Source organism: Mobula hypostoma, chromosome 4, assembly GCF_963921235.1.
Source record: "Mobula hypostoma chromosome 4, sMobHyp1.1, whole genome shotgun sequence".
NCBI classification, from domain to species: Eukaryota; Metazoa; Chordata; class Chondrichthyes; order Myliobatiformes; family Myliobatidae; genus Mobula; species Mobula hypostoma.
In genome coordinates, this window is record NC_086100.1 from 97,883,753 (window position 1) to 97,901,479 (window position 17,727).

General features: G+C 43.5%; 1 protein-coding gene across 2 annotated transcripts in view; it reads left to right on the top strand.

Moving 5' to 3' along the window:
- Nucleotides 1-17,727, top strand: part of farp2 (FERM, RhoGEF and pleckstrin domain protein 2) — a 222,700-nt gene that overhangs the window by 136,812 nt on the left and 68,161 nt on the right. For both annotated transcript variants that reach the window (XM_063046243.1, XM_063046244.1), the window contains 5 exons: nt 6,327-6,408; nt 6,844-7,081; nt 7,620-7,750; nt 8,563-8,631; nt 15,329-15,418. In XM_063046243.1, coding sequence (XP_062902313.1) covers nt 6,327-6,408; nt 6,844-7,081; nt 7,620-7,750; nt 8,563-8,631; nt 15,329-15,418 — 610 coding nt within the window. The remainder of the gene's footprint in view (nt 1-6,326; nt 6,409-6,843; nt 7,082-7,619; nt 7,751-8,562; nt 8,632-15,328; nt 15,419-17,727) is intronic.

The window sequence follows — 17,727 nt, forward strand, 5'->3', positions numbered from 1 at the left end:
GGTTTTTCCGTCGGCCCTTTTAAGCATCCAATTGATTTTCTTCACCTTGTAGCCATTCTGTAGGAACCTCGTGCCTAATTATCTTATTTCCTTGTGGAGACTCTCCTGGTCCAAAATAGTTTTTTCACGGTTAATCAAAGTAGAAGGAACCGCTTTACATTGAGAGGGGTGATGGTGGCTGTTATTGTTGATGTTTAAGTCTGTGTGAGTGGGTTTCTGATAGACAGAATGTCTGAGGCTACCATCTGGTTTGTGTCATTTTAGAATTTCCAGGAACAAGAGGCTGCCATTGTTCTCCATCTCCATTGTAAATTGAATATTTGGTTGTGTGCTGTTCAGATGGTCGTTGAACTGTTGGAGTGCCTGGAGTACAGGAGGCCACACTATGAAGGTGTCATTGACGTATCTGAAGAAGTACGGGCGAGCCCTCTCCTCAAAGTTGATGTAACGGTGTGTTCAAAAAGGTCAAGGGTACCCTTAGCAAACCCTGACCGCAGGAGGACAAAGGTGTCCTTAATGGAAACTCTTGTGAACAGGGATACCCCGTCGAAACTGAGATCTCTTTGTGAAGTCTTTCAGGAAAGCTGTTTGAATACAACTGAAGCACTGCAGTATGCAAACGCAAAAATTAACAAGTTATGGCCATAGGGTATTGGTGAAATCGCTTATTGGAGTGACAAAGTGAAAGATCTGCTTTCTTCTATAAATTCTGATGTCGATACTGTGTCCATTATTTGATTCATTCAATATATGTGTATTCACTTGGATATTAGATTTCCTGACAATGATTTAAATGAATGGCAAGCTTTTGACCCTGTTGCTCATGCCAACACAACCAATTTTGAGTTTGGAAAAGAGAATGTTGTACAACTGACCAAAAAAAAATACCCAGCTACCATTGCAAACTATGACGAAAATATTGACTCAAAAATATCACAGCAATATTGTGATTTCAAATTTGTCATTTCTGAGAAACTTAAGACTGGCTCAATTAAGATGTTCACAGATATATTGAACTACGTACTTAGAAACAAAGAATTTGAAGAACTCTCAATTCCTGGTGACATTGACATTCAAGTTTCAAAATCAAATCAAAATCAATTCAAGTTTAATTATCATTCAACTGTACATGGATACAGTCAAACTGGACAACATTCCTCTGGGGCCAAGGTGCATAACATACATTCAGAATAGTGAGAGAGGAAAAAAACACGCACCGTTACACAAGTATAGTCCAAGTCCCTGAGCGACATGCAAATTGTACAGCTCCTGGCAATCCAACCTGTCATTCTGCCAGTTGAACACTTGAGGGCAGCACTGACAGGCCAACCCCCAACTGAGCACAGACACCATGCTACTCTGCATTCGGTGTCTCCTCTCCTGGACTGCAGCAGGCAACCCCACAGCTTGAGGCCTATTCCTTGTGACAACTGAGGCCATGCCTTGTCGCCTTTCTCACCACCAAACAAGGGAAACATGCCTGCATCATCTTACATTATCAATGTCCAGCAAGGTCTTGCGATTGCAAGAGAAACATCCAGGGCAGTCACTTACAGTTACACTGCACGCTGCTTTCGTGCATCAACTCTGGTGCCTTCGTGTAGTGAGCAGCAACATGGTCAGCACCTAGATCAGCTCCTCCAAAACCAATCCTCCGACATCCCCTCTACCCAGCCCACCCACCGGCATCCGCGGACTCTTTCAATGCCCTAGTGGGCTGCTCCGAACAATGAACAGATCACTGATGTGGTAGACCTGTAGTTCTTGGAGTCCAGGATAGTCTTACGATCATAAAAAATGATTAAGACATACCTTTCATCTAGGTGCAAAATTAATCTGGAAGGTGAACAAAGGATTTGTAATAAAGATAGATGAGGATAACGTTTATGAAACGTGGAAGATTTTCCTTGTTTTACTGTACTTCACTATACCCTTCAATTAATGAATAAAATCAAAAGTATGTGAGTTTTCAATTGTCATTCTCAGTATTCATAGTATGCAGTTTGTACAAAAAACATTTGAAGTGCCATAGAGTTTTCAGGTCATGTAAAAAAAAAATTTTCTGGTTAGAGCAATAGTTACTCCATGAAGCTGTTTTAAAAAAGAAACTTGGAGGGAACGTTGCTCACCCAATCCCCTTTTCTCCTCACCTCTCTACTCTCATTCCCTGTGCAAGGTTTTGTCTGTGACTTTCTAACCTTCACATCAGCAAAAATGATAAATCCAGAAATTGTGGTCTGATGTCGGTCAGGGCATTTTAAGTATAAAGGCAAGCCTCTTCATTGCAGTTAAGGGTAAAGGCCTTGAAGATACCTAGTCATAGTATTTTGTCCTGAAAGATTTAATCCAACATTCCTATAACTCCACAGTGAGTGAAGGTAAAGGTAAGAAGGATTCTGAATCAAAACAACCAGTGTTGTTTTGTGGCAACAGTACAGTACAGTGCAATACATAATAAAACTATAAGTTGTAATAAGAAATATATATACTGAGGTAGTGTTTGTGAGTTGGTTCAGGATCCGTTCAGAAATCTGATGGTGGAGGGGAAGAAGCTGTTCCTAAGATGTTGAGTGTGTGTCTTTGTCCTTGCTCCCTGATGGTTGCAATGAGAAGAGGACATATCCAGGTGATGGGGTTCCTTAATGATGGACGCTGCCTTTTTTGAGGCATCGCCATTTGAAGATGTGCTCGATGCTGCGGAGGCTAGTGCTCATGTTAGAACAGGCTAAGTTTACAACTTCTGTGGCTTTTTCTGATCCCATGCATTGGCTCCTCCCTACCAGACAGTGCTGCAACCGGTCCCTGTGCTTTCCATGGTACAGCTGCAGAAATCACAGTCAATTCCTTGGTCTTACTGACGTTGAGTGCAAGGTTGTGGTTGCTACACCACTCAACCAGCTGATCTGTCTCTCTCCTGTACACCACCTCATCACCATCTGAGGTTCTCCCAACAACAGCTGTGTCATCAGCAAATTTATAGATGGTGTTTGAACGGTGCCCAGCCACACAGTCACAGCTGCAGAGAGAGTAGAGTAATGGTTAAGCACGCATCCTTCAGGTATTGATTGTCAGTGAGGAGGAGATGTTACTTCAGGTCCGCACAGACTGTGGTCTCCCAGTGAGGATGTCAGGGATCCAGTTGCAGGGGGAGGTGTAGAGGCCCAAGTTTTGGAGCTCGTTGGTTAGTACTGAGGGTACGATGGTGCTGAACGCTGAGCTGTAACCTGTCTGATGGAAGAACTGCTGTTGTCCAGGTGGTCCGAGGCTGAGAGTTAATGAGATTGCATCCTCTGTAGGCAACTTGTAGTGAGTCCAAATCCTTGCTCAGGCAGGAGTTGATTCCAACCACGACCAACCTCTTAAAGCACTTCACAGCAGATGTCGGTGCTGATAGTTGTTAAGACAGCACACCCTACTGTTCTTGGGCACTGGTATGATTATCCTTTTGAAGCTGGTGTGAACCTCTGACTGCGTCAGTGAGAGGTTGAAGCTGACCTTGAATAGTTCCGATAATTAGTTGGCGCAGGTACCTACCAGGTACACCTTTGGGGCCTGAGGCCTTGCAAGTGTTCACTCTCTTGAAAGATGTTCTGACGTACGTCTCCGGGACAGAGATGGCAGGGTCACCAGACGCTGCATGTTTCACACAGGTATAGTTTTATTCTGCGTGTATGCCCAGTTAAGATTTTTACTGCTGTGCTGTTGGTATTTAATTTTAGCAGTTTTGTAAGAGCAGTCTGGAAGAGTTTTGCTTTCAGCCTGTTTGGGTTTCGGGCTGAAATAGGAGGCTTTGTTGTTCAGTTTAGGAATGTGCTTTCAGCCAATCAGGATGGTGGAATGGGAGAAGGTTCTGGAGGATGCTGGGCGGAGAGGTTTTGTGAGGGATACTGGTGTGGGATTTTTTGGCGGGAGCTGGGAGAAGACAGGAGGGAAGATGGTTGAGGATGCCGTCTTTGTTGCACATGGTGCTTTGTGCAGATGAATTGCTTCAAGGAGGAAGGACCAATATTCCCACAGGAGACTCATTTGCTCGAAGTGGATTTTGAGTGACGTTCGGAAGGTGGTGTGCGCTTTCACACAGACCGAGGGTCCAGCATGCGAGTGACAGACAAGTTCAAGATGAGCTCCAACTTAAGTGCACATTTGACTGTTTAAGAATAATGGGCCCTTTTTGTTTTTTTTTCTTTCTTTCCTTTAAATTTGCTTAAGTTAACGTTCTTAAATATACTTTGTAATTGTATGCAGTGTACCATCTGTTATTTCTTGCCGATGGGCGATTGCCAGGGGCAGTAAATCACACAGCATTCACACAAACTGGGGTTAGGGTGGGCGAGACATCCTGATCTCATGGATTTGGTGGGACCAAAGTCATAGGCAGACTCCCTGCTGTAGGAGATGAGAGCTTTTGATTAGAGCACCAGTCATCTCCTCTATCTGGGAGTCTACCTGAGTCCTTCTGGGGAGATCTGGCTGGCGAACTGGCAGGACCTGGAGATGAATGTCACGTCCCAGCTGGGGTGCTGGTCAGGCCTTCTCAGGGTGCTTTCCTAATGAGGCAGGGTGGTGATCACAAACCAGCTGATGGCCTCCATGTTGTGGTACTGGATGGTCACCTTGGACTTCTTCTGGGGTAACAGGAAACACTAGGTCTCCAAAGTGGTCCTGAGTCTCCCAGTGGGAGAGGCTGGTCAGTCGGTGCTGTGCGTCCGTACACGCCTGGTGGCTGTCTGTCTCAGGACCCTGCAGAGATTCCTGTACGCCGAGGACCCTCCCAGGTGGCATGTGTTGGCAACATACTTCTCCAGATGGGCCACTATGTTCATGAAGCGATGCGGCTACCACCAGTGGGCATCAGCTGTCCTGCTTTGCAGAGACTGCCCTTCTATCAGGACCAACTAGGAGTTTGGAACATGGTTGCCTCGGGGCAGGAATCCCCTCGTCAGGTGTGTGGAACGACTCAGGCCGGGCCCTCCTCTGCACAGCCCGAGCTGCTTATTGGCCCCAGGCCCCACAACTTTACCCGAGAGCTGAGCTGTCTCTCATCATCACCCACAATCCCATTCAGGGATGCAAGTAGGAGGTACCTGTATGGGTTGCTGCTCCACACTCTCCACTTCCTAGCCCTTTTCCACTGTCCCGACACATCATGGCGGGCTGTCTTTCCATCGGGGGGTGAGGGGGTTCCCAATGAAAGTCCCTTTATGAGTGAGTTCTTCCCATGCACCTGGGGGATCTGGGGTGAAGGCTGCTGCAGAGAGCGGTGTCCTGTAACAAGTTCCTTAGTTTGTACACGAATCTCCCAGGTACATGTCACTTCTGTGGGCTGGAGGAGACCGTGTACCACACATACATGGAGTATACGAAGCTGCAGCCACTTTTTGTGTATCTGCGAGGGCTGCTTCTCGCCTTCTGGTTACATATTAGCCCCACCCTATTTATATGCGGTCATCCGGTAAGGAGGGGGGCATGGAGGGATGAGGATGTCCTTGTCAACTTGCTCCTGGGGCTGGCGGAAACATCTATCCGTGGGTCTTGGAAGCGGATTGCAGAGGGATTTGCCCAGGCAGACTGCCTGGCAGTGTTTAGGGGGTATATCCGTGCCCGGGTAACCACTGAGAGGGAACATGCGCTGTCCACGGCAACCATAGAGGTGATCTGGGATCGTTGGGCTCTGTCAATGATTTGCGCTATCATTAACAGGGATGTAAACATTTTAGTTTAATGTCATCTGTCTCCTTGTTGTGTCGTAAATGTGTTGGTCACTGGTTTGTATATATTGTAGCACTGAATTTGTAATAAAGATATTTTGCTTAGAAAAAATGGGTGTACAAAGCCTGAGAAAGTTGGGTTTCTTGCCATGGAGTCCAGATAGTGAGGGGCTAATGAGGCACATTTCTGGAGACTCCCGATAAAAAGGGGTTTCAAAAGCGTGCATAAGAAGTGTTGAGCTCATCTGGGAGAGAAGCATCACAGACATTCATGATGTCGTATTTCACCCTGTGGGAAGTAACGGCCTGCAAATCCTGCCAGATCTGACGTGCATCCGATTCTCTCTCTAACTTCAACCAGAATTGTTTTTTTGCCTCTTAAAATAGCCTTCCATATGTCGTACCTGGACTTGTATAGTTCAGGATCACCCGTCCTGAACACTGCAGATCAGTCCTCAGCAGACGTTGAATCTCCTGGTCCATCCATGGCTTTTGGTCTGGAATTTTCTGGTTCATGCATGGCTTTTGGTTTGGGTTTGGTTTTGGGTTGGACTGAGAAATGCCTACTTGAGCTCAACTGCTATATGCCAAACTCAGCATGTGTTTGCTTATACTCAGGGAAGGACGATCCAATGCACATGTGAAAGGAAATTATCAGAGAATTGGTGACATCATGCTTCGAAATATGTGTGTTCTTAAGGTAAGGTGCAGTAACACAGTGTAATGGAGGCCTTGAGTAGTTAGATAGCGGGTCTAGTGCTCTTATTAACATCTGTGTTGTATCTTCCTCGTATTTGATTGTCACATGCCTGGGTGTATGTTAGCCAGACCCAATACAACTACATGCACTGGGTGGTCACTCCGTTAGGCACAGGAGTGGAATCTGGTGTGGTCTTCTGCTGATGTAGCCCATCCACTTCGAATTTATTGGTTTGTGTTACAGTGTTGTAATGGACAATCAATACAGACTAAATAGCTAGAAGCGTTGTGGAAATCAGCCACCTTACTCAGTTCACGGCTATACCTGTCAAAGATTTAAATTCCTTCTGACCACAAGTCTCCAGGGAATATATCTGACAGCATTTCACAGCTAAAAAGAAGAGTGCTCATAAAATGTTCATGTTCTTCACTTCAGGAATTCACCAGCTACCTGCAGAAACATGATGAGGTTCTCACAGAACTGGAGAAGGCCACCAAGCGGTCAAAGAAGCTAGAGAGCGTTTACAAAGAGTTTGAGCTGCAGAAGGTTTGTTATCTTCCCCTAAACACATTCCTGCTGAAGCCAATTCAGAGGCTGATGCACTACAAGCTCATCTTGGAGAGACTCTGCAAACATTATTGCCCCGACCATCAAGATTACGGAGATTGTCAAGGTCAGTATAAGTGCAGGAAATGGTGTCCTGCGTGCCTCTCCACTAAGTGCCTATGCAGAGATTGCATGTGGTGCTCTCTGATCCATTTAACACATCTCTTTCAGTGGACCTAACGTGTGCATTTGAAACTGCCATACATGCTTCTTGTCCAGTCACCCAGTGCAAATCGGAGGGACCTTGAACTCCATTGGTACAAGGCTGACACTCTTGGTAGCACAGAAACTGGTTTTATTATTTCTTTATTAAGGGGAAATTCTGACCAGTGCTTTTGAGGTTCAGCACTAGCCAGCTTTTCAATGATGGAATAGTAAACTGCTCAGAACAGCTGAGAGTTTAAGAGGTCTCAACATGATTCTTCCATAAAAGTGATTCCCAATATTTGTGCAAATACCTAGTAGTGTATTGGCTGTAGCCAGTGATGTAACCTATGGATTCAACATCATCTGCGCTCGATTAGGGATTATTGATTACCTGGGCTCATATCTCGCACACATTTTATTGCCGTTTCACATGTACTGTTTCCAAATTTCCCCTGCAGGTGCTCTAAGTGTGGTTCGAGAGATGAGTGCTCAGCTGCACAGCAGTTTAATTAGGCTGGAGAATTTTCAGAAGCTCACAGAACTGCAACGGGACCTTATTGGTATAGATAATCTGGTTCTACCTGGAAGGGTAAGTTCAGGGAAGGTGGAGTGCTTGTCTTTTTCATGATCCTGGGCATACATTAAAACACATTTTCTTTTGATGAAGTTAACATTGAAGATTGTCTGCATTATTGCTCCAAACTTTGGAAGGTGAAGAGCAAACTATCCTCTTGCCACTGTCGATGGTGAATGACTCTTCTATTGCCTTGCCTTTGGCTGAATGGTTGACATACCCCTCTCCTTTCTAGGGACAGCAAAAGAAAGAAGGAGCTTGCATTGTATAGTATCTTTCACAACTTAGCAAGAAACTATGAAGCAATTTGGTACCTTTGGAAGTGTAGTCATTATCATAATATATGAAGGAGACAGCTAATTTGCAATAGTTGGAACCTACCAATAGTGGTGTGATAATGATCAGACTTATTGACTGAGAGATAAATACTGGGAAGATCTTGGTTGCTTTTTACAAGTGATACCTTTAATTCCATCCGTGGGGACGAATACCAACTCAGTTTAATGTCTCACCTGAAGAGTGTCGTCTCTGACAATGCAGCACCTCCTCAATACTGGCAGGATGTGACTCCGTTCAGGGGAACCATGAAACTGAGTTGTCATTTTCCACCAGGCTACTCTTCTTGTCTCTGGAGTAAGAGCTGAGCTTGGAAACATGTAAAAAGCAGAGTTACACAAGGGAGACGAGCCCAGACAGAGATCCTTGCATCTTATCAGTGCTTATGTGGTGAAGGAGGCAACTATTGAGCTCAGCTGTGGAGCCTGTCTGCCAGTAGCTCAATGAGTGTTGCACAGTGAGTGATCTACTTATAAATTCCTTTTCCTCAGGACTTCATTCGGGAAGGTTGCCTGTATAAACTTACAAGAAAAGGGCTCCAGCAAAGGATGTTTTTCTTGGTAAGTGCTGACTTCATGCTGAGTCTGTTTCTAAATGTGGTACATAAAATATAAAGGTTTAGTGTAGGAGCAGGTCACTTGGCCTACAAAGTCTAATGTCAAATTAAGCTAAGTTTATGTTTCTTTATGTAATCCATATCCCTCCATTTCCTCAATGCTCATGTGTCTATCTGAACCAGGGGGTTCCCAGCCTGGGGTCCATGGGCTTCCTGCTTAATGGTATTGGTCCATGGCATAAAAAAGGTTGTGAACTCCTGGTCTAAATGCTTCTGAAATGTCACGATCATATCTGCTTCCACCACCACCCATTCCAGACACTGCCACTCTCTGTGTCAAGACAAGCCTTACACTGCACGTCTCCCCAAAACGTTTCCCCTCACACCTTAAATGCTAAATACTGGAAGGCAGAGCTTTCTATCCTGGGACAGAGACTCTGTCTACCCTACTGCACCGTCATAATTTTTATAAACTTCTGTCAGGTCATCCCTCAGCCTCCGACACTCCAGAAGAAACAATCAAAGTCTGTCCACTTCTCCTTTATAACTAATACTCTCTATCTAATCCAGGCAGCATCTGCACAGTCTTCTAAACCTTCATATCCTTCCACCATGGGGATGGTGATTGAATCTGCAACCAAGACTCCAAATATGGCCTAGCCAAAATTTTACAAGCTGCAACATAAATTCCCGACGTTTGTACTCAACGCCTTGACTGATGAAGGCAAACTTACCACTTGCAGCCTTTGCCACTCTGTTTACTTGCATTACCACTTTCAGAGAGCTATGGACTTGAAACTCAGTACATCAATGCTGTTAGCAATTCTACCATGTACTGTCTACGTTCTTCTTACATTTGACATCTCAAAGTGCAACACCTCCAGAATGAACTCCAGGTGCCTCTTCTCCCATAACTGACCTACATCCTGCCACTTCCTTCGACAATCTTCTTCACTATTCACAATGTCGCCAATTTTTGTCCATCTGCAAACTTATTAATCAGCCCACCCATATTTTCATCTAAGTTATGTGTATACATCACAAACAACGGAGGTCCCTGTGGAACACCATTGATCACAGATCTCCAACCAGAATAACACTCCTCCATCACTACCATCTGTCTTTTATGACCAAGCTAATTTTGAACTTCATTTATAAAGTTGTTGTGGATCTCATGTTTCATAATCTTCTGAGTCCTGTTGCTGGGTTTTGACCCAAAATATCACCAATTTCTTTCCTTCCACAGATGCTCGCTGACCTGCTGAGATCCTCCAGCAGATCATTTAGTTGCTCCAAATTTCAGCATCTCCAGTCTCTTGTGTCTCCATTGTACAATTCTGGATTGGTCTACCATGACTGACCACTCAGGCAATGCTGACTATTTCTAATAAGACCATGCTTTCTCAAATACAATCAAATTCTATCGCTAAGAATTCTCTACAGTAGCTTCCCTACCACTGATGTAATGCTCACCGGCCTATAATTTGCTGGATTATTCCTAACATCCTTTTTAAATATTAAACATTGTCTCCTCTCCAGTCCTCTGTTATCTTGCCTATGGCATGGGAGAATACAATGTCCTGTGTTAAGACCCCAGCTTTCTTCTCTCTTTCCTCTCTCAGTGACCTAGATAGATCCCCTCAGGCTGAGAATTTATCCTCCTTAATGTCCTTCGGTAGACTCAACATCACCACATCCTTGATCTTAGATTATAAAGCAAATCCCACGCTGGTCTCATTGTATTCCATGTCCTTCTCCTTGGGATATACCGATGTGAAGAACTCATTTTTCCCCTTTCCTACCAGGCATAAATTCCCCCTCTCTCTCTATCTACCCTCTTGTTTTAATGCATGAACAGTATAAAAGGCTGTTAAAGTTTCTTTACTTCGACTTGCCAAGGACATTTCATGCCTCTTTATGGCCCAATTGTTTGAGTTCTTCCTTGTTGCCTTTATGCTTATTAAGACCCCTGTCTTATTTCAGATTCCTAAAACTTGCATGTTCCTTTTTCTTTTTGACTAAATTTACAGCATCCCCCATCATTCAATGTTCCCAAATCTTGCTTCCTTATTAGAACAAGGTGCTCTGGAATTCTGGCCGATAGGTTTTTAAATGATTCTCACATGTTGGATGTGCCCAACAACTGCACCCAATTCACTCACCCTCGTTCCTGCCTAATAATTTTGTATTCTGCCTTCTCCCAGCTAGGCACTTCCCCCGAGGTCCAGACCTATCCTCATTCATCTGGAAACTATCTTTTTGGATCTCCCCCTCCCCCTCCCCCTCCCACTTTCAAATCTCTTACTAGCTCTTCCTTCAGTTAGTCCTGACGAAGGGTCTCGGCCCGAAATGTTGACTGTACCTCTTCCTAGAGATGCTGCCTGGCCTGCTGCGTTCACCAGCAACTTTGATGTGTATTGCTTGAAAACTTAAGGAATGGTGATCACTTTCCTTAAATACTGTCCCATTGAAACTCCTATCACCTTCTCTGGCTCATTTCCCAATACAAGGTGGTTTGATTGGGCTTGCTAATCCAAGAAACCACCTTGGATGCACGTGACAAACTCTGCACCATGTAAACCTCTTGCACTAACAAAATCCTAGCCAGAATTGAGGAAAATTGCTCACTATGACAAACCTGTTTCTTTTACAACTTTACATAATCTGCCTATGTATCTTTTTACCACTGAGTATTGGGATGCATATAGTGTAAATGCAAGAGTGACTGCACTTTCTTATTTTTGAGCTCTACCAATATTAAATATAAATTCTCATGTTCCTAGTGGAGAAAGCGAGCTGACAGTCCTTATCACTTACTGTGGCTCTCCTGTGTTTAAATTTACCCCTGTACACCGCAAGCTTATTATTCGCACAAGCAGAGTTGGAATACCATTACAAGAGGAAGTGTGAGCATGAGGATTGGTGCGTGAATGTCAGAAACATAGAATGATTAGAGCAGGAACAGGGGCCAATGACCGCATCAGGTCTGTACCAGTTTGAAGTAAAATCAATCTAACTTGTCTCACTCTCCTGGAACTCAGCAGGCCAGGCAGCACCCATGTAAAAAAGTACAGTCGATGTTTCGGGCTGAAACCTTTCGAGTTCCTCCAGCATTTTGTGTGTGTTGCTTGGATTTCTAGCATCTGCAGATTTTATCTTGTTTGTCTCACTCTCCTGTTCTCTTCCCAGAGTCTTGCAAATTCTTTCCTTTCCGATGCTGATCCAGTTCCCTTTTAAGTACCAGAGTTGAATCTTCCCCCAAGTTCTCCCCCTGTGCACTCAAACTCCAGCCACTTGCTGTGTAAAAGCATTTAAAGTTATAAACACTAGTCTGCGGATGCTGAAAATCCAAAGCAACACAGACACAAAATGCCAGAGGAGCTCAGCAGGCCAGGCAACATCTATGGAAAAGAATAAACAGTCAGCGTTTCGGGCCGATACCCTTCTTCAGGACTAGGAAGGGCCAATCTTGAAGAAGGGAATTGGCCCGAGGTGTTGACTGTTTACTCATTTCCAATTTAAAGTTGTGCTACTTTTGTTCTCTTGCCCAGAATGAGGAGCTTCAGTTTTTATTTGATACTTGTTTTGGTGGCATTGCTTTATCACAAGTACATCGAGATAGTAGAAAGTGAAACAGAATTTAGAATATAATAGAAAAAGTGGTGTGGTTAGACAAATACGGTGTAAGTGCCACAATGAGGTAACATGGGAGGTCAAGATTAATCTTTTAGCATATAAGCAATATGTTCAAAACTCTACGAGCTCCCTAGACTCTCTAGTATTTGACCATCCAAATGGGAACCTTTCCCTCGATCCACACTGTACACCCTCTGTGATTTTTTTGTATACCTTCACCAGATTACCTCACAAGCTCTTGCCTTCCCATGGCCCCATCTCCTGCACTCTTTCCACATAACTCAAGTCTCTCATCATATAAGTCTGCACCCTCATTAAATCTTTTGCATTTTTCTAAAGTCTGGTCACCAGAATTGGACATGTTCCTCCAGTTGTGCTGAACCTGTGTTTTGTAATGTTTCATAATAACTTCCTTGCTCTTGTATTCTTCTGTGCTGCTATTTGTAAAACCCTGAATCTCATCTGTTTTAGTTTCCACTTTCTCAACTTCCTCTGCACTTCCAGTGAACATGTACAAACCCTTAGACCTCTCAGTTCTAGTGTTAGAATTGTGCTTCCCCCCACCCAACTTATAATGTTTCTAACAAGAGAAAATCTGAAGATGCTGGAAATCCAAGCAACACACACAAAAGCTTTCATTATGACCCTCTCTACCTATGACGCCACTTTCAATGAATTCCAGGCCTGTATTCCCAGATCCCTTTGTTCTACCCCATTCCTCGGTGCCCTATACCACACACTGTATAAGACCTACCTTGATCGGTCCCCCCACTTGTCTGCTTTAAACTCCACCCGCTGTTTTTCAGCACATTTTCCAGCTCGTCCAGTCTTCCTCACAATCCCCAATCTTGGTGTCATCCGCAAATTTGCTGATTCAGTTAACCACATTATCATCCAGGTTGGTTATATAGACGACAAACAATAACAGACCCAACATCGATCCCTGTGGCACCCCACTAGTCACAGGACTCCAGTCAGAGAAGCAACCATCTGTCTTTGTCTCAATGAGTCCATTTCCTTTCTGATCATAAATTGGCTTCATCTCCTCTCTTGCAACCCTTGGGTTTTTCATGCATCTGAAGAATAATTTTTGCTACTGTTTGCTTTTTTATTTCTCTTTTTTTCTGTCCTCTTGATTTTAGGATTGTGTCTAGTTACCCAAGTCATTTGAAGTTTTAGTATAAGCAATACATTGATCATGATATTTCAAGGATCACTTGATTCTGGCATGGTCCCGGAGGATTGGAAGATTGCAAATGTCACTCTACTCTATAAGAAGGGAGAAGGCAAAAGAAAGGAAATTATAGGCCAATTAGCTTAACCTCAGTGGATGGGAAGGTGTTTGAGTTCGTTATTAAAGATGAAGTTTTGGGGTACTTGGAGACTAATGATAAAATAAGTCAAAGTCAGCATGGTTTTTGTAAAGGGATATCTTGCCTGACAAATCTGTTAGAGTTCTTTGAGGAAGTAACAAGCAGGGTGGACAAAGGAGAGGTAGTGGATGTCATTTACTTGGATTTTCTAAAGGCTTTTGATAAGGTGCCACACATGAAGCTGTTTAACATGATAAAATCCAGTGGCGTTACAGGAAAGACGCTGGTATGGATAGAGGAATAGCTGACAGGCAGGAGACAGCAAGTGGGAATAAAGGAGCCTTTTCTGGTTGGCTTCCAATGACTGGTGGAGTTCCACAAGGGTCAGTATTGGGACTGCTACTTTTCACATTGTTTGTCAATGATTTAGATAGTGGAATTAATGGCTTTGTGGCAAAGTTTGCAGATGATACGATGATCGGTGGAGGGGTAGGTAGTGCTGAGGAAGCAATGCGATTACAGTAGGACCTAGACAAATTGGAAGAATGGGCAAAAAAGTGGCAGATGGAACACAGTGTTGAGAAATGTATGATAATGCATTTTGGTAAAGGGAACAATAGTGTGGACTATTTTCTAAATGGGGAGAAAATTCAGAGGTGCAGAGGGACTTGGGAGTCCTTGTGCAAGACTTCCAGAAGGTTAATTTTCAGGTTGTGTCTGTGGTAAAGAAGGCAAATGTAATGCTGGTATTTATTTCAAGGGGAGTAGAATGTAAAAGCAAGGAGATAATGCTGAGGCTTTATAAAACAGGTCACACTTGGAGTATTGTCAACAGTTTTGGGCCCCATATCTCAGAAAGGATGTGTTGTCATTGGAGACAGTCCAGAGGAGGTTCACAAGGATGATTCTGAGAATGAAGTGGTTAACATATGAGGTGTGTTTGGCAGCTTTGGGCCTGTATTCACCGGAATTTAGAAGAATGCGGGGGGGATCTTATTAAAACCTATCGAATGTTGAAAGGACTGGATAAGGTGGATGTGAAGAAGATGTTTTCTATGGTGGGGGTATCCAGAACTAGAAGACACAGCCTCAAAATTGAGAGGCGACCTTTTAGAACAGAAGTAAGGAGGTCTTTTCTTAGTCAGAGTGTAGTGAATCTATGGAATGCTCTGCCTCAGACTGAGATGGAGACCAAGTCCATGGGTATACTTAAAGTGAAAGTTGATTGTTTCCTGATTGGTCAGGGCATCAAAGGATATGGCGAAAAGGCAGGTGTATGGGGTTGAGTTGGATCCAGAATCAGCCATGGTAGAATGGTGGAGCAGACTCAATGGGCTGAATGGCCTAATTCTGTTCCTATGTCTTATGGTCTAATTCTCCTGACAGCAAACTCTATGAAAGGCACAGTAAAATTCCATCCCATCTGAAGTAGAATCGTTCACTGCAACTGGTTTGATGTTGCATTTGCTGAGTTCTGATGAAAGGTCTCAGGTCTTGAAGCGCCAACCCTGTTTTTCTTTCTACTTTCACCACCTGAAATGCTGAGTGTTTGCAACATTTCTTCCTTTATTTTAGACTTACAGCATCCAACAGTTATCTGATGTGTATTTTCTTGTGTTTTAAGGCTTCTTGTATGTTTTAATTGATTGCATTTTGAGGTTTGGCACACTGATTTTGTTCTTTTGATGTGTTATTGTTTCTGTAAACGAAGAATTACGTTGTGCGACTCATTTAACCTCTTGTCCTTTCCAGTTTTCCGATATGTTGTTATATACAAGCAAAGGAGTAACGAGCAGCAACCAGTTTAAAGTACACGGCCAGCTACTGTTATATGGGATGATTGTAAGTATTTGGAAAGCAGGATTCGCTGGGGTTGGGTATCATGAATGGAAATGCCTATGGGATCAGTAATCTGATGCCCCTTGGGTTTTTGTTTGTCTTCTATCTATATGCCTGTGCTTTATTATCTATCCACCTCTGTCTGTCTGTCTCAAAGTCAAGTTTATTGTCATACGTGCAAGACAATGAGAAGCTTATTTGCTGCAGTATCACAGGCACACAGCATTAAATAAGCAGCATTCATGAGAATATCATAAATTAAGCATGAATTATGCACAATTTTTACAAGAAAGGACAAATCGGAACATAAAAAGTAAAGTCCATTTTGGTGCAGAGTGATCAAAGAGGACATAGTGTTACTAAGATATAGTGATTAGGATTTTTCTGGTTGGTTCGAGAACCAGATGGTTGAAAGGAAGTAGCTGCTCCTGAACCTAGTGATGTGGGACTTTGACTTGTGTACCTCCTGCGAGAAGATAGCATGGCTGGAATATGAGGAATCTTTGATGATGGACGTTGTCTTCTCGAGGCAACATCTCCTGTAGATATAACTGATGTGGGGAGGGATGTGCCCATGAGGTATTGGGCTGAGTCCTTACTCTCGGCAGCTCCTGCACATTTAAATTGCTGTACCAGACCATGATACAAACAATCTGGATACTTCCAACAGTATACCTGTTGAAGTTTGTTAAGAGTATTTCATGATCAGCTGAACCTCAAGCTCCCAAGAAAATGGAGATGCTGGTATGCCTTTCTTTTATTCAGAAATGTAGGCTTATGGAAAAGTTTTGCAATGCTAGACATGAGGAAGTATACAATAGAAGGTGAAGTGCTTCGGGAAATAGGAGTGTTCTGTACTCCATTCAAAGGATATTAGTGCAAGAAACCATTCACCGTAATAGTGTGATAATATAGCCAGGGAGAGACAAGAATGGTTGCAACTATGAGTAGAAGGAATGGTGGCTACCTTTTACCTGTGTTCTTTCTTAAGTGAATGCCAGTGTGCATCAGATATGGAGTAGCTACCAAGTCTCGAAATCAAACCAGAAATACCACAAATAATCAACAGGTGAGTTGGCACGATGGAGAGAGGAACAGAAGGAACTTTGCAGGTCACTGACCTTTAGGCAGATCTGAGGAAATTGGAGGATAAAACACAGCTAAACTGGGGATGAGGAAACAATGTCTCTGATGGGACAGAGCAGGAGAGATTAACTGACAGATTAAGAGATGAATAAGAGTACTGTAGGCAGGTGGAAGTGAGAACAGGAGGAAATGGACCCACATTTGAAATTACCACCAGAAATGAGAAAGCAAAAATGTGAGAAACAAAGGTTATCTGAAATTGCTGAACTTAGTGTCAAGTCCAAAAGGCTGTAATGGAGGCTGAAGTGTTGTTCCTCAAGCTTGTATTGGACTTTGTTAGAATTGTAGGACCAACATAGAATGATGGGCAGTGAGAAGCTCCTTACTCTCCACTGGAGTGATGAACTTCTAGTTGCAAAGTGAATGAAGATGTTCTGCAGTTCAGTCAATCCATCTCTATCTGGTTACATGAAGAACTTTCTGAAAGAAATGTGAGGCTAGTTTTGCAGAGGACTGGGAACCAAAGCCCCAGTTCAGAAAGGGAAGGATCAGACCAGAAGGTTGATGTCAGGAAAAGTATTTTAAAGGCAAAATTGAAATAACAGATATAATCAGTTAGATGATTTGAAGTGTGTATATTTTAATGCTAGGAATATTATGGGTAAGGGTGACGAACTTGGGGCATGGATCAGTACGTGGAACTACGATGTTGTAGCTATTACTGAAACTTGGATGACAGAGGGACAGAAACGGGTGGTTAATGTACCAGGTTTTCAAAGTTTTAGAAAAGATAGAAGAAGAGGCAGTAAAAGGGAGGCTGCACTACTAATCGGACAATATCACAGCTGCGCTCAGGGGAGACGTAATGGAGGGGTCAGACAATGAGTCCATTTGGGTGGAATTCAGTAACAGGAAGGAACCCACCCCATAGCCACCGGGACATTGAGAAACAGATATGTCATCAGATTAGGGAAATGTGTAAAACTAGTAGGGTCGCGGTCATGAGGGATTTCAACTTCCCTAATATAAACTGGGATCACCTTAGTGTAAGGGGTTTAGATGGGGCAGAATTTGTTACGTGTATCCAGGAGGGTTTCTTAAATCAAGATGTGGATGGTCCAATAAGTGGAGGGGCCGTGCGGGACATGATGTTGGGTAATGAGTCTGCCCAGGTGACTGGCCTTTCAGTGGGTGAACAGTAAGAGAACAATGATAACAGCTCCTTG